The 24723-nt window shown below is 45.0% G+C and overlaps 1 protein-coding gene across 1 annotated transcript in view; it reads right to left on the reverse strand.

Moving 5' to 3' along the window:
• Positions 1-1274: 1274 nt before the first annotated feature.
• Lhcgr (luteinizing hormone/choriogonadotropin receptor) overlaps positions 1275-24723 on the reverse strand; it is a 48079-nt gene continuing 24630 nt past the window's right edge. Inside the window, exons 5-11 of the mRNA XM_027418006.2 lie at positions 23693-23767; positions 23527-23604; positions 16039-16107; positions 13366-13440; positions 11293-11478; positions 8219-8299; positions 1275-2427 (exon numbers count right to left, since the gene is read on the reverse strand). Coding sequence (XP_027273807.1) covers positions 1275-2427; positions 8219-8299; positions 11293-11478; positions 13366-13440; positions 16039-16107; positions 23527-23604; positions 23693-23767 — 1717 coding nt within the window. The remainder of the gene's footprint in view (positions 2428-8218; positions 8300-11292; positions 11479-13365; positions 13441-16038; positions 16108-23526; positions 23605-23692; positions 23768-24723) is intronic.

Genomic DNA, 24723 nt, shown 5'->3' on the forward strand with positions numbered 1-24723 from the left:
AGCTGGGGAAGCAGCATTGGACCAAACCAAGCCCTCTGAATGTGGGTGCCAGCTAGGAGGCCAGGGCAGTCTATGGGACCTCAAACAGTGGAGCCAGTCTTTATATCCCTAGAGCACAAATGGACTTTGGGAGCCCATTCCCTATGGAGGGATACTATTGCAGCCCAGATACAGCAAGGAGGGCCTAGGCCCACCCCCAAATGATATGACAGACTTTGAAGGTCCCTGGTGGAGGGCCTCACTATCGATGAGGAGGAGTTGGGGGATGGGTTGGGGGGGTTGGTGGGGAACATAGGAGGATTGGAGGGCGAGGGAATGGTGGGGATGGGTATGTAAATATGAGTAGTAATTTTAGTATTTAAATGAAAAAGACATGAGCATAATACATAATAACAAAAGCCTAAGGTGAATCGAGTAAACATGTTAAGTTAGTAATGTGTGCAGTGTCGATGAAAGAAGTACAGGATGGGGAAAAATGCAAAGATTCTGGAAACACCTTTTCTTGTAGATTGAGTCATTTCAGCTGGGCTCATTTATTGTGTGTTTTTCCCAAGATCCCAAGGTAGGAGACGAGGAAGCAAAACGGGCTGAGATGTGCTCTTGCCTGCCAGGTGTCTATTGTCTGCAGGCTAGACAAGTGTGCAGAAGTGTACCTTCAGATGGAGAGTGAAGTAATCAGAATGTAAATAGGAAGCAGAAGTCTCTAGAACAGAGCGGCCCTAATAGGATTCCCTAAACTGATGAAGACAATTTGCATCTGCACCCCACCCCCCACTGCTAGTCAGATATGTGATGCACGTGGAATACGGCTAAGAAACTTTCACATGCCACGGAAGGCTAATGGCTACCACACTGCATCTCTTGAATGTGTTTATCAGACATCTGAGCACAAAAACCACTTAAAATTTCCAATCTGATATGAACTAATGCTTTTGGGGATTACAGCAAAAACTACAAGATGGAAGTGAAAAAGACCAAAGACATGCAAAAACAACACCTTAGGTTTTCTTAATATTAGATTCAGCAAACAAAATTACCATGCAAATTATTACAAAAGAAACACTCCTGAAATTTATGTCATCAAGTTCCAGAGGGCAGTTCTGGCTGCCCAGTTCTCATGACCACTGGTCATGGGGAACCCTCTGAACCCAGTACAATTCTCCTAAAGTGTCTCAGAATAAATATTTTTCTTAAATGCATTATATTAAAGTGACTAATTCAGGTAGACTTTTCGTTTACATATCTAAGTACAATTCAATAATGCAGTTAGTGAATTAGCATTCTTGGTGGCAAGTCTTGTCTAGGACAGTAGGGTGCCGACAGTGTACTGTGGACAACTTCAGGGCAGGCTGGGAAGACTTCCTTGATCCTGAGAAGCCATTTTTGCAGTTGGCAATATAGGCAGAGAATTCCTTCCTTCTGTAAAGTTCAGCCCTGTGTTTACAGCAGCCAAATTTGCTCAGTAGCAGAAAGAAATCTCTTTGAAATGCCTTCGTGAAAATTGCATACAGAAATGGATTGGCACAAGAATTGACAGGATAAAAGAGGACCAGTAAAACTTTCGAGTTGGTAACAGTGATAAGGGGCATTTTGAAGGCAGCTGAGATGGCAAAAAAAGAGATGGGTGCCATGCACATGAAGTCTGTGAAGATGAGAATGGCCATCTTCTTAGCAATCTTTGTATCCTTGTTAGTAGCCATCAGCTCTGGATTTTGAACTGCAAAGTAAATCCTAATGTAGCAAGCACAGATGATGAGGAAGGCTACCACATTGAAGATCAAGATGGATAATATGTAGACTTGTGAGAGAGTGGATTCCACATCCATGGGGAGGCAGATGCTGACCTTCATGTAATTGCTGACACCCACAAGGGGCAATGTGGCAATCAGAGTAGAAAAGAGCCATCCTCCAAGCATAATTGGGATGGCATGTCTCAGCCGAAGCTTTTGGTCCAGCTGAACGGCATAGGTGATGGTGTGCCACCTCTCTAGAGTGATGACTGTGAGGGTGTAGACAGAAAGTTCACTTGCGAACACAGTGAAGAAGCCAGCTGCGCCGCAGCCACTGCCAGTCTGCCATTCTATGGCATGGTTATAGTACTGGCCTTTCGTTTGGGAGTCCACGGAGGCAATGAGCAGCAGATAGAGCCCCATGCAAAAGTCTGCAAAGGAGAGATTGCACATGAGGAAACGGGGCACCGTCAGTTTGTAACGACTTGTCAGGAGAACCAAGAGGACTGTCAAGTTGCCAACAATGGCTAGGATATTAATCAGCCAAATCAAGACCCTAAGGAAGGCGTAGCCCATAATATCTTCACAGGGATTAAAAGCATCTGGTTCCGGGACACACTGCAGTGTCTTGGGTGAGCAGAAGCCGTAATCGTAATCCCAGCCACTCAGTTCACTCTCCTCAAAAATGACGGAATAACTGCAAGACAAACATTGGCTTGAGGGAAATGTAAGAGGTTTCCTACAATTCTGAGCATTAAAAGAAGAATCAAGAATCATCCTTTTAGAGCCTAAGAAACAAAAGAAAACAAAGTTATCACAGCCTTAGCCTTACGTTTACTTGTTAAATTATCTCATTTGATGGAATTCTTTCAAAAGAAAATGAAGTCATCTAGATGCTATAATATATATCTATTTAACACGCCAATATAAAGAGTTAATGAAGCTGTTTACAAGGGGTGATTTTCTTTGGAAAAGTTTGGAGATATAATATATACATGTTAAATTTAGAAGAATCCTTTCTTGGCATTTTCTTATCTATTTATCTCATTTAGTTGCTAACGAAATTGCTACCAAGCTGTTTGTAGTAGCACAAGTGGGATTGGAAGGCTTGCAGCGTTAGGAGTCGGCAGCTAGTGGGGACTTGTTTGCATTGAGGTCCCTGGTTGAGCCAGTGTTCCAAGTGGAAACTAGAAAACAACAGCAGATTACTAGAAATGCAGGGTTATAAGAAGAAGAACATGGACAATAGCAAGAAAGATGAAATCCAGCGCTCCTTAGGGTGTGAGTCTGTTGCTGGCCAAGCACCCATCCCATTGAGATTCCCGGGCTCACACACTCCCTCAGGGGCACCTCTATTGACTTTTTTTCTTGACAGCCTTTATCCAATTTTAGTTCTCTCCATTCCAGTCCCCTGGAATGGCCTTTCCTAAACAGAAATCTGAATTCTTCTTATCGAACTCAGGCCCTTCTCCATGTCCCCATCCTCTATGGGATACAATCCACATTCCTTTTAATGAACCAGAAGGCTTTGTTTGGCCTGGGTTCTGCCTATTTCTGGAAATATTCTTTCTTTTCTTCGTCTCTCTTGAAAATTCTCCCTAATCCCAAAAGACAAATTCCTCAAGGAAGCCACTTTTGGTTTTACTCTCCAAAGAGTTTGTTATCCTTTTTTCTGCTAGAGTTGCACTTAGTTATCAAAAAATATTGCCAATAAGTAATGACATATGTTTATCTCATTTAATATTCTCTTAGTTTTTTTGAGAAAGGATACCATGTAGCCTAGGCTGGTCTTAAACTCTTGATCTTACCTCCCAAGTTTTGGATTATAGGTATGTACCATCATCCTTGGCTTTCTCTTGATTTTCATGCATGCATGTATGTGTGTAGGACAGAGGAAAACCATGAATGCCATTTCTCTGGTAACAGTCCCACCTTTGTTTTTTGTGAGCCTTTCATTGGCCTGGAGCTCACAATATAGGCTAAGCTGGCTGGCCTATCTCTGACTCTCCAGCCCTGGAACTACAACCACATTTGGCTGTCATTCTTCTATTTTAAAATATGGGAAATATGGGTTCTGGGATTGAAGGTCAGGTATTCATGCTTGCAAGACAAGAACTTTACCAAGATCAAGATCTTATTTCAGAAGTCATGGTATCTAGCAGAGTTATTGCTCCATTCAATAAATTTTTGTGGAGTGAATAAATCTAGACTAGGTTCTGGAAGGAATTAATAGGGCATGAGAACCTTGAGCATATATTTGATGGTGGATATGGGCTTAAGGAGCTTTAACTTTTTTCATAACCTGCTACTTTTGGGAGTCAGAGAAATGGGTGTCTTTTTCTGTAAAGGCCATTGCAAGTATTTCACCTTAGAGTTTCTCTCATTAAAGGTATCTTGCCCTCACTAGGAAGGATGAGACTAGCTTCCTCAGTACTAGACAGCTTTCATAGTACTAGAAGGTACTGTGTAGACTGATAGGGAAAAACAAGTCATCAACAGTCTTACTTATCTGTGAATCCTGTGAAGTATAACAATGACATGTATGGAAAGATAAACCTATGGATGCAAATGTTATATGGTTCAAATGTTATAGGGGTAACCACCTCTGATTGAATTTAAGGTATACTCTACAAGAGGAAATGCATGCCTGGTACTGTAAATCTGGCCAGGAACTTATGGTTGTGGAGCTTACAGGCCACAGGGGTGAGCCTACTATTATTATTTTTCTAAGAGGACAAGTACTAAACTACCTTTTAAATTCAATTTCTATACCCATATATTAGTGTAGCTCTCAGCCTTCATCAAAGGAGCTGCTTTGTGCTGTGAATGGCGATTAATGCAGAAACCTACAATTGGGCAAAGGCAGGGAATCGGTGTCAGAGGAGTGCTTAGCCACAGAAGAGACATCTATCCACCTCACCCTCAAGACTCAGGAACCATCATGGAAGAGGGCGTGGGAAGATTTTATGAGCCAGAGCTTGGAGAGGACCAGGATGAATGGCATCTTCTGGATATTGCAGGATGGCTGCCCTCATAACTCACAACAGCTCTGGTTGCCTGCATAAGATCTGAACAAGATCAGGCCGGTTAACAATCCTGTATGGAGTGAGCCCAGACTCTTGAAGACCTATTGACAGTTAACGGCTTCCGGGGAAGGGAGAGTCAGTTTTCTTTATTTAAAGAGTGTGGTTCCTGGTAAGTACCTATGAGTGTACAGGCACTGGACCAATAAGATTTCTTTCTCTTTTTCTTTCTTTCTTTTCTTTCTTTCTTTCTTTCTTTCTTTCTTTCTTTCTTTCTTTCTTTCTTTCTTTCTTTCTTTTTTTTTTTTTTAAAGAACATGAAGTTAGACGAGGTGGAGAGATGAGAGGTAGATGTAAGAAGAGTTTGGGGGAGGAGTGGGTGTGAATATGACCAAACTGCATTACATGAAATTCCCAAAGAATAATATATTTTAAAAAGTATCCTACCCTCAAGATCTTTCACGTTCTATACTTGGAAGCTGTACCTAATTCACTGAGTTAATGAGAATATATCTGAGGCATTCAGTACTGATGGGAATACATAGATTTTTCTTTTAAAGGACATGAAAATAGTAGAGAAGGGGAAGGTCTGTGACCACACAAAGGACAGCATTGGAACCTTACCTGTGTTATTATTAAATAACTTTAAAGCAACACACTTAGTTTTTACATCATAGACATCAATATAATTGCTTGCTGTTAGTTTTCCAGGAGGAGATGGTTATAAAAAATTACTAAGGAAATTAATCCTTCTTAGCACTGGTGCTTGGAGATCATCTGATTGAATTCCTCATGTTGTTAGACAGGAAGCCAAGATTAAAGAAGGTGGGGATATGCCCAAGGTCCTTTGTGGGGACAGTGGCAGGATTTGGCCTTCACATGCAAGCTCAGAGATCTTTATCATCTCTGAGTTGGTGGTTTCCAAAGTGTGGTCGGGTGGATCAATGTCTTTCTGAACTACCAGGGTGCTTGTTTAAAACACATCAAAATCCAGAGGCAAGGAGCCCCAGAATCTACATTTCAAGCTGGTCCTGAAGATGCCTCATAATAAATAGTAGCACAAAACTGGGTAAAAGTATTCCAACCATTGTTGTGTTGACTTCTTTTACTCTTCCCCTTGTCAAATCATCACAACTGTTTGAGGTGCTAATTTAGAACTTCTAAGCATTCTGCCATTATTTCTGAACACATAGAAGTAAGGGGTCCCACATGTTCCTCCTGCCTCCCTCATTGGTCTTTGCCCTGCCAGGTGTCTGTCTGGCAGATTTTCTCCTCCACTGGTGCCCAAGGGCAATGTCATGCCTACTGACAAAGGCAGGTTCTGGTGGCTATGTTAGGGAGTGTGACTTAGGGATACTGGCTTAGGGGGCAGAAGTAATGACTGTTCCAGTGACAATTGAGAGACAAAGAGGAAATGTGGGTGGTTTTAGGAGAGCAGTGGGATCAGCTACGGTGGTGAAAACATTGGGTTTTCTTGGGAAGAACGGCTAAGGCTCAGGGATGGCTTTAGAATGACTATCTGGTGGAGCTTTGCCTTTTTTTTCTTTAAAGGTGCTTCCAGAATTGGGGACACAGCTTCAGGGCTGGGGACAAGGCTTTCAGCGCAGGGGACACAGCTCAGCTTGTAAGAGCTCACCTAGCATGCATGAGGCCCTGGATTTAGTCCTCAGCACTAAGTAGATGAGATACAAGAGTGCATGCCTGGAGTCCCAGAGTACAGGGGATCAGAGGGTCAAGGTAAGTTTTGACTACATAGTTTGAGGCCAGCCCAGGCTATGTGAATCCCTATGTTTTAAAAATAAATGTTTCCATGGGGAGCAATGCAACTTAGGCTGTGTATTAATTTCAGGTGGTTTGAAGGGCGGGAGCCTTGTCTCAAAACAGCATCACCATAGCAAACCCAAAGGCGATGTTCTTTTAGAAAGGCTGGGGCAGGGTTGGTGGAGGTTGCTGAGGGTGGATTAAGTCTCTCCCCATAAGCACCCTTGGCACCACAACTGAATGCAATTAGAAACGGTTTTCTGTTTCTAAGTATAAAGCCCCATGACTGCAGAGGAGCCCTACAGAAGGAGACTGAGATGCAACGAGGGATGCGTGAGGAAAGGAATATTATAGGCTAGATAGGCTATAGAGAAAGGGAGAGGAGACAGGCTGGCATCCCTCCTGTGTGATGTCTTGACAGTGCCATTCACTCTGGCTCTGAAAGTCGTCTCATTTTTGTCGCTCTCTATTGAGAAAGAAAGATGTATATAAGTGTGGTCCAGAACTATTGCCCCCCAAAAGGTACCTGTCAAACTCTGTGATGCAAAAACATTACTGCCAAGGGTCACACCCAACTTTGAGATAACCTCAGGTCCGAGGTCTCCCAGTCACATCACATGTTGCCTCCACCATACTCTGAGATTGGTGGCAAGAGGACAAGAGGAAATAGAGGAGATTTTCAGAGTGTCTGAGAAGGGCGTCTGGTTTTGTAATCCTCCAGGGCACAGGGGAGGAATGATAATAAACGTGGCTTAGGGACATGGGGGCTTGTCTTCTGAGGCATGCTCTTTTACAGTTGAAGGTAAGGGAAATGCCAGGGCAGCCAGCATTTAAAGCAGGAAAATGTTAGAATCAGTCAGTAGAATAGACATGTAGCTGCCATCTAGTGTATGGTAATGATGACATTAAGATTAATGTTAAGGGGCTGGGGAGATGGCGCTACCAGTAAAATGCTTGCTGTGCAAGCATGAGGAACTGAGATGGATCCCTAGAACCCTTGTAAAAAAAAAAAAAATCCAGTGCTGAGGAAGTGGAGACGAGAGGGTCCCTTCCAGCTCACAGGCCAGTCAGCTTAGCCCAACTGGTGAGCTGGAGGTGTCAGGGAGAGACTCTGTCTCAAAAACACAAAGTGGACGGCTCCTGAGAAACATCATCCAAGGTAAGCCCTGGTCTCCCATGCAAGCACATGCATGTGTGTCTGCACACATAGGAACACACATGGAAGAGTAATACCACTCTCAGGCGCACACTGGTCAAGTTGGTCCAAATATCTTTAAAGGGAGCTACCTGCTGTTAAAGCTATATCTGCAGTCAGTTTGCCTTTACAACTATGTGACTAGTGCCAGCTACTTCAGATGAAGTCCTCATTTACAGAATCTCTCAGTGACACCCAAATGTCTGAAAATAAAACTGCAGTTTTACACACATTAACATATACAGTAACAGCTTTGTTATATTCTTAAAAGAGACCTCTTCATTTCCTTTTGCTTTTTTTTTAAAGAAAAAAAAAACAGCTAAGATAGCATGTACAACTAACCGTCACTTGCAAAGAAAAAACATTCCCATTTTTAAGCTATAGAAAAACACCTTGCAAACATCCACTCACCAAGACTTTTTATCAAAAGAAAATCGTTGCAGCAAACAACAATAAGGTGCCCACCGAACAAGAGGTGGCCTCCCGAGTGTCTGCATGTGAATACTTACAGCGTTTCATTATTTGGTTTTCTTACTGTGCCTTCACATTGTTTGGAAAAGTTTTCAAAAATGGAAAATGAAAAATTCTGCCTGAAAGAGAAGAGGCGGAAAAACAAGCCATTGAGCTTTTGATCCGTTGGCCTGATCATGGCTATTTATGCCTCACTCGTCCACATTCTTTACCTATCACACCCTCAGTGTGTTCTGCGCCATTGTCCTGACTGAAATTCTTCCTGTCTCCAGCTTAGAGAAAATGCTTTGAATGCTGAGTGTTTTGTGTGGGTTCCAGGGGGAGGGGACCCACGTAAAGTTGTGGTATTGAATCGTGGGTTTCTCAATGCTTATTAAAAGCTCCCTTTTGTGGTATGTTCAAGTTCGCTCCTCACCAACTCCTCTCCCTCTTACTGGCCTTGATTAACCACTTGGCATTCATGGCTTTGAATCGTAACTGGTAGTCTTTCTGTCAGGATTCTGTGGAGCTGGATGTGGCTGTTGTGGATTTTAGGCCTTCAGCTTTTGTGGTTTCGTGGCTGTTCCCTTCTGTTCCCCTTTGGGGACTCTGGCTTAGGAAAAGGGGACATGACAGGGAGACAGAAGAAGGATGGTGCGTAGGGACCAAACCTAAGGGGGGTTTAGACATGAGGGTATGGGAGCTGCTGCCAGTGCCTCAGTCTTCCTTGAGAAGGAGGAGAGATGAGGAGGCCCAAAGTGGACATGCCTCTGTGCTGTCGTTATACTGCATCTAGGAAACAAGTCCTTGTGGTCATGGTAGAAAGATGGGGCATGGTGCCAGGATGATTTGACCAAATGGCCTAATTTGACTAATCGTTTTGTTATTTGAGGCAGTATTATAAGTTTATAAACGTGGACAATGTCCCTTGACCCTGTGTAAGTGTGTAATGGGGGTATTCTGACTTGGCATTTGATGGGGATACTGGATGGAGGTATGTTGCCAAGTCCACAGTTACTAGGAACTTGGCCTTCAAATAATAGTATGGTGTGATAGCCATTCTATCTTCACAGTTAACTAGGAATGTCTTACAGGGCTCTGCCCAGGCAGCCATGTGCATTATCTCCAGGGAGCCCCAATTTGCACCAAAATCCCACAGAGCCAACCTCAGGTCTTCATCTTCACTGGCCTCTAAGGCTTTGGGCTTTCTAGTTACAGAAGTACCTGTGAATTAGTGGATTTCCCAAGCTCTGTCAGGACAGCCTGTGAGTGGTGACCTTCACATCAAGCTTAGATAGTCATAATTCCATAACCCTCTTTCTACCTAGAGGTGGTCTTTTCCTCTCCTCTGGAACAAAAGGTTTTGAACTAAACATTCATGTGTCAGTAATTTGAGGAGTGTGACCTCTTTGCCACAGAACCAGCCTTATCCCAAGCAACACCCTTGTCTGGGGACTCTCTTTATCAGCTTTGCCACCTTCAGGTCATCACATCACTGCTGCCCTATTGAGATTTCCCAAAAGCAAATTTGCATAGTCTCACTTAGAAGTCTTGCAGCTCCTCATCCTCTTGCTAATCTAGGGCTGGTACTCAAAGCCCACCACTCCCTGGGGCCTCTTCTCTCCTGACTCATCTTCCTGCGTGTGCCTACATCTTCCCATGCTTGATTTGAGTAGCATTCATCTTCTAGTGTCTCTTGCCCCGAGCTTCCACACCAGTCCTTCCATCTTGGCATATTTTGTCCAAGCCTTCTCTTAAAGGCTCAGCAAAAGTCATCTCCCTTAGGAAGTCTCCCATGAGCCATAGACACTCCTCTACAGCCCTTGGACATTTTGTCCTGTTCTCTGTTCTGTTACAACATCCACTGACATAGTTGTCTGTCTGCCTGTCTGCTCTGTGAGGGCTGAGACGACATCTCATCCTTCTTGTCTTCAAACCTGCAACATGGCTAGTGCTCAATTTAAGTCCTCGGAAGCTCAGTTAATCGTGTAGAACTCGAGCCAGTCACGGTGGCACCCTCCTTTAATCCCAGCATTTGGGAGGCATAGGCAAGTGGATCTCTGTGAGTCTGAGGCCACCCTTGTCTACATAATGAGATCCTCACCACCACCTACCCCTCCCAAAATGGTGTAGCTCTTTAAACACAGCAAGTGTTTTGTGTTCTCGGCTGCCTCAAATCTTTAGGTTGAACTGATTCTACTTACTCAACACACACACACACACACACACACACACACACACACACACACACACACACACACACAGTACAGGCTAGTTGATGAGCTATAAATAGGTTAATTCCAAACAAAGCCAGCTACAGCCTGGTGTCCCCCTGCAGTGCCTTATCTAATTAATTGATTGAGCAGTCTCTGCAGGCTGCAGGGAGGACTCTGAAGAGCACTGCTTTTTCCCCACTGGGAGTTGTGAAAACAACAGAACACATCAAGGCCTGCAGTGACAACAAACAAGCCTGAGACAGAGGAGCTAGAGCGCAGGAAGTGTCACAAACCTACTTCACACACTTAAAAAGTTAGCCGGTGCCTTTTCTTTGATTAATACATGTGACACTTACTAGGTTGCCATCCAGAATGATGACTCTCAGAGAACTCTGGAAAAACGATGCCCTGTAAGAAATTCTGACCCTTGACCTCTCTCAACCCCACCCCACCTCCTACCACACCCCCAACACCCCTGGAGTTCAGTGAAGCCGTCAGGCGCCCTCTGCTGGACACAGAGCAGCCAGTGGCTCCTGCCCTTCCCTTCAGACTGCTCACTAACCAATCTGTAGGAGCTAAGTTTCTGCTCCAAAATGGACTATGCTTTCCATAGGAGACAAATAGTTAAGAAGCAAAACCAAACCCCAAACGAAACCATGTTTTAAATTGACAATTTTAAGTTAAGGATTAATTGGGTAAATGATGTTTCCTGCTAAGAATTAGAACAGGCTGGTTTGGTTTGGTTTTGTTGACACTGTTTTGCAATGGCTGCAGAGGTGCTTTGTCTGTCTATTCGGCAGTTCCTCAGAAGGAGGAGCAGCTCGTTTTCTTTTTGTCTACCTGAGAGCAGCAGGAAAGGACCACGGGGCTAGGTCGAGATCTCGGCTTCCCCACAGCGGCCTGTGCTGTCCACTTACTCTTTCTTGGGCAAATTCCTGAAAGCACAGCAGTGGCTGGGGTAAGTCAGAGCGGCAACCAGGAGGCTGGTGAACTTTTCTCTGGAGGGCAGTGTTCTCAGGGAGTAGGAGGACTCGGCAATGAGCGTCTGGATGGACTCCAGCCCGTGGCTCGGCAGGGCCTGCAATTTGGTGGAGGATATATCCCTATACCGCAAAGGGGAGAAAGGCCTTTTATTGACTAATTTTACACATTTTCTTCAGCAGTCCTCCTCGAGGGGCTGAGAAATCTTCCCACCGTTTTGTTTCCCCTTTAAGTCTTCATTCCAATTACTCTTACTGATCTGAGTTCCCGAGGACTGTTCTGGGGTTTCTGTCTCATGGGCACCCCACTGTTGTAGTCAAGGTTGAATGTGACTCCGTGTACCTTCTGCATTTCTCTCTGCTCTCTCCTGATTCCCCTCTATCTCTGACTGCCTTCCTCCAGCTCTCCCTCTTTCTGTCTACCCTCCATCCCTTCCACCATCCTGCCCTCTCCCATTTTTTCAAAAACCAACAGCTTGCTTCCTAAGATAGCTGGCACACAGGTGACATCAAGCTTTTGTGTTTTGCCCTGAGGGCGGGGGAGGGGATAGTCAGAGAGCTTTGATGCCTCAGTCTTTGTCTGATCAATGCTGCAGGGGAGGTTTTCACAAAGTGCAGGCGAACCACCCTATGAAGAGCTGCGTGTGGCATTAGCCATCATCTACCCAGGAAGCACTGCACACATGCTCTAATAACCAATTGGATGTGTCCATCCGCAGCAAGTAAGCATCATGCCAGGCTAGCACAACTGTGCAAAAGGCCCAGGCCTTCAAACAAAGCTCTTTGGCTTTCCTAGACTCAAGGCAGAAATCTAAGAAAACCCCCAGACATACAAAACTTCAGGAATAGGGAGTTGGTGGCAGTTTTTGTATTAAAATCCTGCTCATATTCTAAGTGGCTAATGCCCTAACCTTTCCAGGCGGCACATCCTCTTCAACTGACTGCCCCCATGTGAGGCTCAGGGCTCCACACACGGAGGGATCAGTAGCGAAGGGAGGGAAAGGTGAGTGGGAGTGGAACGGTACAGGGCACAAGGGTACAGGTTCCTGGGGGAACAGTGGAAGCAGGAGACTTTGCCACAAGGGCCCCAGGCCCCAGGCCTCCCTCCTGCTTCTGTGTGCCTGCTGGTTTACTGTATAGTTCTATGGATAGTTAGTGATCAGGTTCCAGACTCTTCTTAGACGTGGAGGTTGCTGCCATTTGTTTTTTGAGTGGTCACATATAAAATCAGCACCTCACATGGCTGGGGAAGCCATCAGTCCCCAGATAGAATGTGCTATTATGATTTTACTAAATGGTCACACTATTAAACTGCTTTCCATGTGTTTGTGCTTTTACTCACGGTCTCTCAGCTTTGCTTGGAGAAGCGTTCTCTTGGAACAAGCCCTTCCAGTGAACCCCTGTTCACGGAGGGTTGAAGGCTCACTCCTTCCATTACTGTAGGAAGACCCTGGTTGCAGCATCTCAGCCATGGCTAGCCAAGGGCTGGGGGTGGACCAGGTCAGAATGGGCACATGAAGTCACACCTGGTTTGATGTTACTAGTTGAATTATGGACCCTCAAATTTACATGTTGATGTCTTTTTGGGGGGGGGGCTAGGAGTTCAGAATATCTTATTTGGACACAGGCTCTTTACTGAAATCAAATGAGGCCATGGTGGTAAACCATAATCCACTATGCCTATATCCCAATAAAATGGAGGAATTAAATTAATAGAGAAGACAGACACTAAAGCACAGACAGCGATAGCAGTAACACATGGAGACTGGAGTTATGCTGCACATCCAGAGGGACCCTCAGTAGATGAGAGAAAGACACACCAAACCTGCTGCTACCCCCTACAAATACTGGGTTTGGTCATAGGCAGTGTCTCATGTCAGTACCACAACACTAACACATTTGGTCCTTTTCAGCTATAGATGCTGGCAGCCTGCCAGTGATGTGACTGGCCACCAGACAGGGCTGTTAGGGTGCACTGTGTCGGAGAGGAGGCTGCACCCCTGTACTCACAGAATGCTGGGCCCTGTGGCTCCCTGGAAGGCTCCACTGTGCATCTTCTCGAGGTGTATGTTTTCTTTTAGCTCCCTGTGTGGAAAGACAGTTGCGTTAGTCAGGTTTGCGCCTCACATCAACCCCTAGAGCCGCTTATACACATACTCAGACTGAGCTGTGTACATGGTGTGGTAGGGCAGAGGGGAAAGGGAGGGGTAAACAAACTGGAAGAAAGATGCGTGTCCTTGGTGAAATTCTGAAATTGCTATTTGGCTTTGCCTGTTTGTCCTGTCCGGCCATTTGTCGAAACCCTTTGTCCTGTGACTTAATGGATTGGGTCCCTCCTGTTGGGTTTACAAGAACTTGCTACCAGGCAGCTGGGGGAGGATTAAAACACTCCTCCTTGGCAAGTCCAAGGCTACTGGGTTACAGTGCAGCCTGTGCTTTATCTTTCTCTGAGTTGCTGTGACCTTGGAGGCCTCAGCAGTTGTCAAAAGCCACATACCAAGCAAGAGTAAGGCTCCTTCCAAATGGTTCTCTTCACAATCTCATCTGACTGCTCTGAGATGTACATTCTCAGTGGCTGTGCACCAGGAACAATCACAGCCCACATCTAGGTGGCTGAAGTCCCAAAGGACTTCTGGCCCCATCTCTCTTGGGAAGATTCCAGTATCTCTTCCTCAGCCCTGTCCTGCTCCTCCAGCCTTGGTCCTTTCTGCTAATGGAAGAACATTATCTTGCTTTGACCCTCACATTCCAAAAGTTCTGATATTTGCCAGTCTGAATGCACCATCTATGCACCATCCATCTTTCTGGCCCCTGCCTGGGACACATTTCCCTTCTACTTTTGCATGTCCACATTAGCCTGGCTCAAAGCCCACACCCCCACTGCACATGTTCTGTAATGCCTTCCCCTGCCTCTGAGATCCTGGAGGAGTTGCTTGCACTCAGGGCAGGCACACCACCTTGCCTTCTGTTTGAGTCATGCATTAGGTACAGTTCACACACCTTTTGGAGCTGCCTTTCCCATGCTGTGAACCCCTGTGGGTAAAGCCTTCAGCTCACAGCTCTCGCGCTTGCATCTCTTCTGTAATACAGCACATGCCCTTCAGGCGAGTCTGATGAATAATGTTGAGTGAATGATGGAATGAGGGCATCTGGGAGTGGACCAGAGAGGCTGGGATGCTTCCCACCTAATCTCGGGGTTCTTATTAATGAACTCTTTATATGCAACTGTCAAGTCAACAAGACAATGTGAAGAAACAACCCCCATTTCTTCAGTACTTGGTAGGACCTAGACCCTGAGCTGAGTGCATAAAAATCTTCATTCTTTCGTTCACATGAATCATGGAATAAACTTAATCAAGGAGCACTTAGTACCAGGCATTGAACCAAGTACTAAGGGTGCAAAGTAGACCCTTTCATTCTGTTGGGTCAATCTTCAATGTCAGTCTACTGACAGCTTTGCCTTATGAAGGAGGACACCGTGGCTTGGGCAGGCTGACTCATTCAAGGTGATGCAAGTTGATAAATAGTGAGCTGGAGTCCAGACCCAGCTATAATGACCCTATGACATATGACATAATGACATTATGATATCAGCACAGTGGGGCTCCTCGGTTTAAGATCCATAGCTAAAAATAATTAGCATATTATATCGACCTGAGCCACTTAGCTTAAGACCTTGATGTATCAGGGTCTTCTGGGGGCTTGTTAAAAGTGCAAATTCTCAGTGCTTTTGAGGTTCCCTGAGGCAAAGCCAGTGTTGGTGGGGCTTAGGAGGCTGCTTTCACCATCCCCAGGTGATTCTTACATGTGTTAATGTTTGTGAATTATTGGCATAGATCATGTGTCACACAATTTTATTAAAGTGTTTTGTTACATTTATTTATTCATTTATCTATGTATATCTATCATCTCTCTGTCTCTCCATCCATCCACATATCTATGTGTGAGGGAAAACATGCCCGTGCCATGGCGTGTGTGTGGAGATCAGAGGACAACTTCTGGGACTCAGTTCTCTCCTTCCATGAGGTAGTCAGGCTTGGGGGCAAGCCTCTCCCTGCTCCATGCCACCACACCGACTACTAACTCATTTATTTTAAAAGCTTTGTTGTTTATTTTCATTAACTTTATCTTCAGTTTAGCTTTTCAGGAGCTCTTAGGTTTTGCTGTTCATGACTACTGAGTGGGCAGAGCCTCATCCTTTACTGTGAGGGACCACACATCCCCACCCTGGACTGAAGTGTGGAAGAACCCGGAGGAGAGCAGGAGGGATGTGGGTGACTGAAGCTGCGGTGGCTGATTAGGCTGATAAATGGTGTCACCCCATTTCCCTGCATTGGGGTCTGGGGGAAAAGTCTCCCGAAATATCCTTCCTCTAACACACCATCAACCTATACAAGGGGGCTAGAGAGGGGAGCTACAAGATGGAGGAGGCACAAACTAGGGTGTTGAATATTTCAACAAACTGTCAACTTCAATTCATGGAGGCTGCTTCTGTCTTTGAAATCAGGGTGCTCTGGGGTTTCCAGCCAGCCGGTTGCCTAGTAACACTCGTGCAACTCGGAGGACTAGCCACTTGAAAGTTTATTTTTGCCCTGAGTTAGTTGCTGAAGATTGAATGTGATCTGGTAGCCAGAGTAATACTTCATTTTTATTCACGAGCCAGGGAAATAAGCATATACTTACAGCGAGATTAGCGTCGTCCCATTGAATGCGTGGCTTTGTACTTCTTCAAATCCATTTCCGTACAGTTTGCTGGAGGAGGGAGGAGAGAGGGTTTAGGGATGTGAGGGAGCTGACAGAAGCAGAGTTTAGAAGCAGACACTTTTCCTCCTGTGACATTTACTGCTAAGATAACCACTGGCATTCAGAACAGCTAGCTGTCTCTCCAGCATTCTGGACTCTGGAGGCACATAGGGTGAAGCTGTCCTTTCTGGCTTTCTTCTGCCTGCTGCGTCACCATCACCAATTTGCAGAAAGTTTACTTGACCAGCCCTGACATGCCCATCTTCTGATTTACTTCTCATGGCTGTTGCTTCCATTCTAGTGATAAGAAAGGCAAGCATTGGTGCTGTTGGGATTATGGTTACTGGATGCAGGGGCAGAGCAGGGATTCAGGCTGAGCTGCCAGGTAGCTCAGAAAGCCCTGGGTGTTGTGGGCTTCATGGGCTACTGAGCAAAACTCAAGGGGGGAGTCACCTGCTTTGTATTTCTGTGTGTATGCTCTTGGTTTTTCTTTTCTTTCTTTTTTTTTTTTTAAATGCCAAAACTTGCTTCATAGCCCCAAAGATCTAAATGTCTGTAAACAGTTATCCAAGCCCCATTAGTGGGTAGTGAAATCAATATAGTTGAGTACAACCAGCATTTAAAAAGTGAAACGGAGTAGAGCAAGGAAGAAATGTTGGGAGTATATTCTTAGCAGTTAGGGTATGAATGTTTATCAAGTTTTGCTCCACCATTATATAGGGTATCTATAAAACAACCCCCATACATACAACACACACACACACACACACACACACACACACACACACACACACACACACCACACACAGAGCCCTGCCCAGATTGAGCAATAAGAAATTGCAGTTTCCAGCCATGCTTGAGAAGTGCCAGCACCACAAAGGAACCTAACAAGGCTTACTTAGATCCCTTTCATCTTACAAGGAAGGAAACGGCTCAGATAGGGTGGGTGACAAGGATGGTACCAGAGTGCACTTTGTCTAAGGCTACTTTCAGTACATCAGTGTTGCTGATTGTTTTGTTTTTTTTTTTTTTTCTCCTCCACTCCCCATAACCCTTCTCCTAACAGACTGGGTTCAATGCCACATGAGACTCAATGTGGTCTTCCTGTTTCAAATTCTAACCCCTCCTTCCCAATCCTTCATATTGGCCTTCCCTGACATGTCTTTCTTTTCTAGCTTTATCACCATGTAACACAAAATGCTTTAGTCCTTCCTTGTCTGCCTCTTTCCATAGACTATAATGTCATGACAACAAGGATTTCAAACCATGACATTCTTTGTAGACTCTCCTGTATCCTGAGCAACTGTTGGAATTCAGAGCATTACAATAAATGTGTTACATGAATCTGATGAACATTTGAATGGGCCTATGAAAGATGTCTTGCTATGAGTCATAACCAAACACATTTGAGAGCCACCATCCTACATGCCAATATCTGTGTCAGCTCTTGGTGATCCATGAAACAACACCTGAGTGAGAAAGGGCCACAGTGTGATATGATTGAACTCACCCTGTCTGCAAGACTATGACGTCCTTTCTAGTGTTGGCAGATGTTTGAGCAGATGACTTGAAGAATGGTACAGATACCTGCTCTGAAATGCTCACTCTTACCACAGAGAACTGGTACCCTTAGGGTTTCTTTAGTCTGCTCATGTATGTAGTGTGTGGATGTGTCATTTCTTTCCATCAACTACGGCACACTTTTGACAAAGCATCAAGAAGTAGAGGTGGCATTCATGCTGAAGTATGACATTTCAACTACAAAACTCAGGAAACCTAAATTAGAGCTTAAAAAGTAATCCCAGAGGTCTCCTCATTAGATTGAGTTCAGAGAGAGAGAGAGAGAGAGAGAGAGAGAGAGAGAATCATTCTATTAAAATCATAACTAGGAAGAAGGAACACAGAGGCTCCAAACACAGAGAAACAATGAAGACATGACAATGCTAATTTCCCTGGCCTGATTGGCATACATTGCATATACTATTGAAATAGCACACCCTGTCCCATTACCTGCTCAATAAACATACAGTGTTTAATCCCCACAGCCACCAAACTTAAGAGCCTTAAATGCTCAGGGCCCTAATAGGAGCCCTCCCTGACTTCTGGGTTTCTTTTCTGTATCCAGATACACACAGGAGCTCCTGTGACTTCTATTAATTAGACTGCTGGATGCCATTTCCCCCTACCATCTTCTAGTGTAAACTGTAAGGGGATAGGTCCTTTCAGACCTGTCATTTTGGGTGATCACATACAGCTTTCCCGTCTTCATGGCACCTGAGTCCCACGGGACCTTTTGAAGAGTGTAATACTTAAAATATTGTTCTCGCCCATTTCCTGTCATGGCAGGGGTTCTTTTACAGGTAACTCTTCAATGAAAGAGCCACACGCCTGTTTCTTCTGAGCAACTCTGCAATCTAAGTTTTCAGAGTCTAGGATGGTATTTGTTGGAGCAGATGCCACCATCCACCTAAGCGGGATCACATGACCTTGATTCTCAGAAATGGAGACTCGTCCCCCTGCATGTGCAACTCAACCCCACGGTACGGGACTGGGAAACTCTGCCCTAGAGTATATTGAAGGATGATGGGTCTTTTCCATGGTGCCAATCATATCTACTCTAGTCCAAGGTCTAGTCTTCCTACCCTTTCCTCTACTCAAAGTGATAGTGTTGCATCTCTGATGGGTCAAGACAAAGCATTCCTTCCTGGGCTTGTAGCAAAACAAAGCTGTTTGTAGTTGCCTGGAAGCCCTTCCTCTTTGCTGTGGTTTGCTACGCTTACCTTAGCTTAATTTTTGTTTTTTACTATTAGTTTGTGTGTATGCTTGTTTCATCTGCATGTATGTCTGAGTACCATGTTGTATGCCTGCTGTCCACAGAGTCCAGACGAGGGTATCAGATCCCCTGGAACTGGAGTTACAGACAGTTGTGAGACACCATGTGAGTGCTGAGAAATGAACCCAGGTCTCTGGAAGAGCAGTCTTAACTGCTGAGCCATCTCTTCAGCCTGTGATTTCGGTGTTGATACATGTTAGGATCTTGTTACTCTTCACTGGACTCATAGAGCCAGGGCTGGGTATGTGGCTCTGCAGTTAAGTCTGTAGGTATTGATCCCAGCTGTCTGGGCTTCAATCGCATCCTGCTTCTTACAAGCTGAATTACTTTGAGTAACTTACTTAACCTCTTATGCCTCAATTTCTTCATCCAAAAAACTTGGGGTGATAATAATAGTGTCAACCCTATAAGGCTGTTGTGTGTAAACATATGTCAATCATTTAGAAGTAGGTTCTGGAACACAACCAATGCAGTGGCCTCGAGCCCCAGATTGGAGGACAGAGGTCTCCCTTTACAAGATCCCAGCCCCCCTCCTCTTTGTCTGGTTACAGTGACGGACTTTTTTCATGGCTTATTTTTATTTTTGAATCATCTGGGTCATGCTCATTGGAATTTTCTGGACTGTGACTCCCTGCTTCCCTTGCAGTGGCAACTCATCTCTGTTCTCACCAGCAGGGCACAATGGAAGACACTGCCTTGGTTTGGAGAATTTGTTAATGTGAGTGGGAGACCTCGCGCTGTCAGGCTCGTACAATGCCTTCAACACCTTTGAAAGCATCTGGACAGTCACTGTGGATACTGTTTTCCCCAAATCTCCTGGTGTCAGAATGAAAGGAGGGAGGAAGCTTTCTTGGCACGAAGATGAGACAAAGGTCCCCCCTTGCTTCACTTTTGCAGTAGCAGCCCCACACTTACAGGCATTGTCTGGGTTCTCTATTCAGATATCAGTAATTGCGAACCAAACAGAAAGAACAGTGTCTTTTAATCTAAGAAAGATTCGGGAGTTAGAAATTAATCACAGACGATACTGTACTTCTGAACGATGCCTTCCCCTTTGAATAATCCTGGGGTGCCGCACAGGCTTCTGAGCTTATATTAACAGTGTTAGACATTCTCTTGATCATGTGACCACCAAGCTTTTGGCTGATTTCAAAGAAGAAAGATTATGTTTGCCGATCCTCAGGATCTCAAAGAGTGGCCCTATTGTGTAAAGACAATGCATGACAATTTAGGACTCTGCCTGCTGGTGGAATGCATGTAAGCAACTTTTCTCTTTTTCTTCCCCCTCTCCCTCCTTCCCTCCCTGCTATCTCTTTTTCTATTAAACCAAATGACCATAGGAAAGCATCCTGAAGAAGAGGTACTACTACACTAACACTTTGTCTCTGGGGTGGCTGCAGGTTTGTTTGTTTGTTTGTTTGTTTGTTTTTTATAATCTGAATAAGTCACGGTGGACAAAGCCCATTTTCAGTGCATGTCCCGGCACGGTTGTGTGGATAGCTGCTGCTCTCTGACATGTATGTGCTGCTATGATCCTGGTTCGAATGCACAGGGCCCTGCATTTCTGTGGCTCTCCCAGTCTCTGAGCTGTCTGAGCCTCCTGCCTTTCAGCAGAGTTGAGCTGTTTTCCCACCACCTCAGTCAAGTAGATGTCAGCTTATGTGACTTCACCATATGCCGCCTTCAAGAAGACGGAAGGTTTCAGAAAGGAGGATGAGGATGACAGTAATGGATGCTAATGTGGCCGATAGAGTTTTGAGAAATCCACATTCCAAGTAATAGTTAAAAAACACACAGACAGGGAGCCCGAGAAAGAGAGAGAGCATGCAGGAGAAATAATGGCAAGGGAAGCCCCCTTTAAGAATAGAGACATGGGGGGCTGGAGAGATGGCTCAGAGGTTAAGAACACTGACTGCTCTTCCAGAGGTCCTGAGTTCAATTCCCAGCAACCACATGGTGGCTCACAACCATCCGTCCATCTGTTATGAGTTCTGGTGTGCAGATATACATGGAAGCAGAATGTTGTATACATAATAAATAAATAAAATCTTAAAAAAATAATAGAGACGTGGGGCGATCATTACAGAAGAGTGATGGAATGTACAAATAACCATCATGTAATTCTCTTTGTAATTGTAAAGAAACAACGGGTGCTGAAAGGTGTGGCCAGTGGCGTATCACAAGTCACAGAGTCACAACACAGGTGACTTGGAAGGCACAAGGGGAAAGTATCACACCTTAAGCAAGCAAGCGGCCAAGCGGTAAGACAGTGTGACTTGAAGTACTTCCTGATTTGACACAGCAAAGAGGCACAACATGGCCCTTGCAGTGCCTCTGTGGCAATGTTTGGGTTGAATCTAGTCACTGCAATGCAGTCAGATGGCCTGAGTTCCTTGAAAGATCCAGAACCTAGCAGAACAGAAGGAAGCACAGGGACAACTCAGAGAGTAGAGGAGGTATGGAAGGTGAATGCGTAAACTAGATTCAAAACTTTTAAAAAATTTGTTCCATCAAGGTTCCTGCCTCTGCTGCTGCTTGAGTTCCTGTCCTGACTTCCCTCATAGATTGACTGTGACTGGGATGTGTAAGCCAAATAAACTCCTTCCTTCCTGATGTGTTTATCACAGCAATAGAAAACAAAGGGGAGTACCTGGGAAGGGAAAGGCTCACCTGAGGAATTGCCTAGATCAGATAGGTCTGTGTGCATTATGGGGCGTGGTCTCAATTGATAGATGACTTAGGAGGGCCAAGCTCCCCTGGGCAAGGCCATCTCTAGATAGGTGGGCCTGGGCTGTATAATAAAGCTATTGGAGCAAAGGCCTGGGAATGAGCCAGTGAACAAGCTGGCAAGCAGTATTGCTCCATGGTTTCTTTTCCAGGTTCCTGCTCTGACTTCCCTTAATAATGGATTGAGACCTGGAAGTGTAAGATAAAATAAACCCTTACTCCCCCAAATTGCTTTTGGTCAGAGTGTTTCATCACAGCAACAGAAAATCAAACTAGAACAACATCAACAAAATCCAAACATTTAAAACATGCCGAGCTACTGGAGATGGCCCCTAATGACTGACTTTTTCTGGGTTGTTAGTTTTTAGCTGCTAACTGTGGTCAATTGTGGCATTTGTGGTGACTGTGTAGTGGACACAGTGTGATTGGATCTGCACAAGCAGGCATTAGTAATCCCACTGAACAGAGAAGGGGCCTGGCTTTCCAGGCCCAAATTGACTGACACTGCTTGGTTGGCTATACCTAGAGCTGGGGCTAACACTGAAGCTCTACACCCAGTTGCCTTTGTACTGTGGCTTTGTCATAGGTGCAGCCAAGGATCCTGTCTCACTTTGCAAAGTCCTTCTTCTTTCAAGGGTCTTGGGAAAAGGAATTGCTGTGATGGTTCCCTAACTTTTGGAGTCCAATTGTAAATTAAGTTTGTTTGTTTTGTGAGTTTGGTTGGACCCGTTGCCATCTAGAATATTTTAAAGGCTATACAGCTAAGTGCAGGAGGGGTGGGCATATGTCAAGGAGGCCCCTAGAGGGGATTTAATGAACAGTCACAGTGGCCATGAATACAATGCACAGTTTTAGCCTTAGCCGCTCAGAGCTTTTCCTGAACGCCTTGAAGTGTTTTGTTTTCATTCAATGAGCTCACAGTTGGTGAAGATTTGGGGGAAGGGGAGGGCCAGACCGGTTCCACCAAGAGCAAACCCGAAAATCCTGCTAATAATGAAAAGAGAAGGCGTGCTCTTTTTAATTAAGGAGTTGAACTTTATCGCCGGGGGTGGGGGGTGGGAGTGGGGGTGGGGGAGATAAGGCTTTCCTTGGCAAGCCTTATCCAGCAGGGAACTCCACTAGGCCCTTCACTTACACAAGGGCCCATTCAACCGAGAGCAAGTGCCAAGCAAATGACTAATCACACCTCTTGGAGATGAAGAGCCAAGAACAGGGAGGGGGCTAGAGCACAATGGTCCACAGGCGCTCTGGGAGGGGTAGATCCCCAAGTCCCCATTAACTTCTGAGGTGAGGCAATTACACCCGGCTTGTGTGCACTATTCCTCTCCAGATCACAAGCAACGGAAGTTAATAGCCCCGTGAAAGCAATGCTGTGCAGCTCTTTTGCATTCATGCAGTATCAAGCTTTATGGAAAAGGGCTTGCTGGGAGCTCAAGTCCCAATGGATTGGTCCCAACACGTCCTTTCACTCCTGCTTGGCTCCATTCCCATCATACCTATATACCCGCAAGGAGTAACTCTGGGTTCCAGATTGAGTTTAGATCAAAACTACCTGCAGTTTTATATTTTGATGTTTGAATAAAGGCCCGGCCTCAAAAGACTTGCCCTTGTGCAGGGAAGAACCTCACCAACTGGAAGTCAATACTGCCAGTCTCCAGAACCCATCTGCTCAAAGCTAAACCCAACTCTTGGTTTAGTTGTCATATGAGCATATGACCCTGCGGTGATCCTATGCAACTTGTCCCACCGTTGGCAGTCTAGGTCAAGAAGAGCCATGTCACCAGAGTGGAAAGAATGTGGCAAGGCCTGTCAAACTGGATGTGAGGGTTGCACAGTGTGGCAGAGTAAGAAGCCAGGGTGTTACTTACAGTATGACAGACTCGTTAGTCATCCCTTGGAAAGCATTTCCTGGTATGGTGGTTATGTGTAAGTTATCACAGATTTCCCTTGAGGAAAGAAATGAGAAATATTTACTTTCTAAATTTTAGCTGCAAATAGGAAACGATTATGCAAAGCAATCAGCCCGATACTTACAGAATGAAATTAAATTCAGAGGAGGAGATCTTTGTAACATCTGGAAGGGTTCGGATGCCCGTGTTACAGATGCTCCTAGGATTCAGGGCAGGGTAGTGAGTCGGGCAGAGAGGACAGGTGATTGTCATTAGGTCATGAATAGGAAGCACTTTGCAGACACTATGTTCACGTTATATTTTAGAATACTGGGTTTGGCTTTATGAGGTACACTTTTAGCTGATGGAGAATTTCAAAGGCTCCACGGCCAGCTGAAGTTGCCATAATGGTTTCTGTTTTGTGGTTTAGGGGCCGAGACCTAGCAAACTTGCAGGTGTTTTGCCTTTGTTATTTCTAGCCCCTGTCTTTCATTTAAAGCCATTGCATCTTCCTGTTGGATTGCGATCATTCCTCCTGGTAACTACTTTAGTCCATGCTGTTGATAGCTCCAGAAAGGAACCTTCTCCTTTGGAGTAGGGTTTTTAACTCAAACATTGCAGGAAGATAAATCTTTGTTTTTTGTTTTTCGAGACAGGGTTTTTCTGTGTAGCTCTGGTTGTCCTGGAACTCACTCTGTAGACCAGGGTGGCTTCAAACTCACAGAGATCCACCTGCCTCTGCCTCCCTGAGTGCTGGGATTAAAGGCATGTGCCACCACTGCCTGGCATAGGATGATTCATTTTATGAGAAACCTATACCCTTCCTTATTAGAAACTGTAGTTAGCTACTTTGTGGTTCGGGAAGATCTTCCTTGTATCTCCTTGGAGCCATTGAACATTGTTTTTGTGTTTGGAGATAGTTAAGGCTCCTGCCTTCTATTTAGCTCCTGAAGAAGAGAGGCTCTTACTTGACATTGACAAATATTTCATTGTAAGAATGAGGCTCCTTTAGAGGCATGTAGGAACCTGGATTTCCCCCAGTGAAGTTTTAGACGCAGAAGACATGGGCTCTGGACAACTGATAGGAGCCGTGTGGCACTCTGATGTCAATAAAACACAGCTGGGTTTCTCTCCATGCTACTGTTAATTCATTGGACAAAGGTGTTCACAGTGACT

The sequence above is a fragment of the Cricetulus griseus genome, chromosome 5 (genome assembly GCF_003668045.3).
Source record: "Cricetulus griseus strain 17A/GY chromosome 5, alternate assembly CriGri-PICRH-1.0, whole genome shotgun sequence".
Classification (NCBI taxonomy): domain Eukaryota; kingdom Metazoa; phylum Chordata; class Mammalia; order Rodentia; family Cricetidae; genus Cricetulus; species Cricetulus griseus.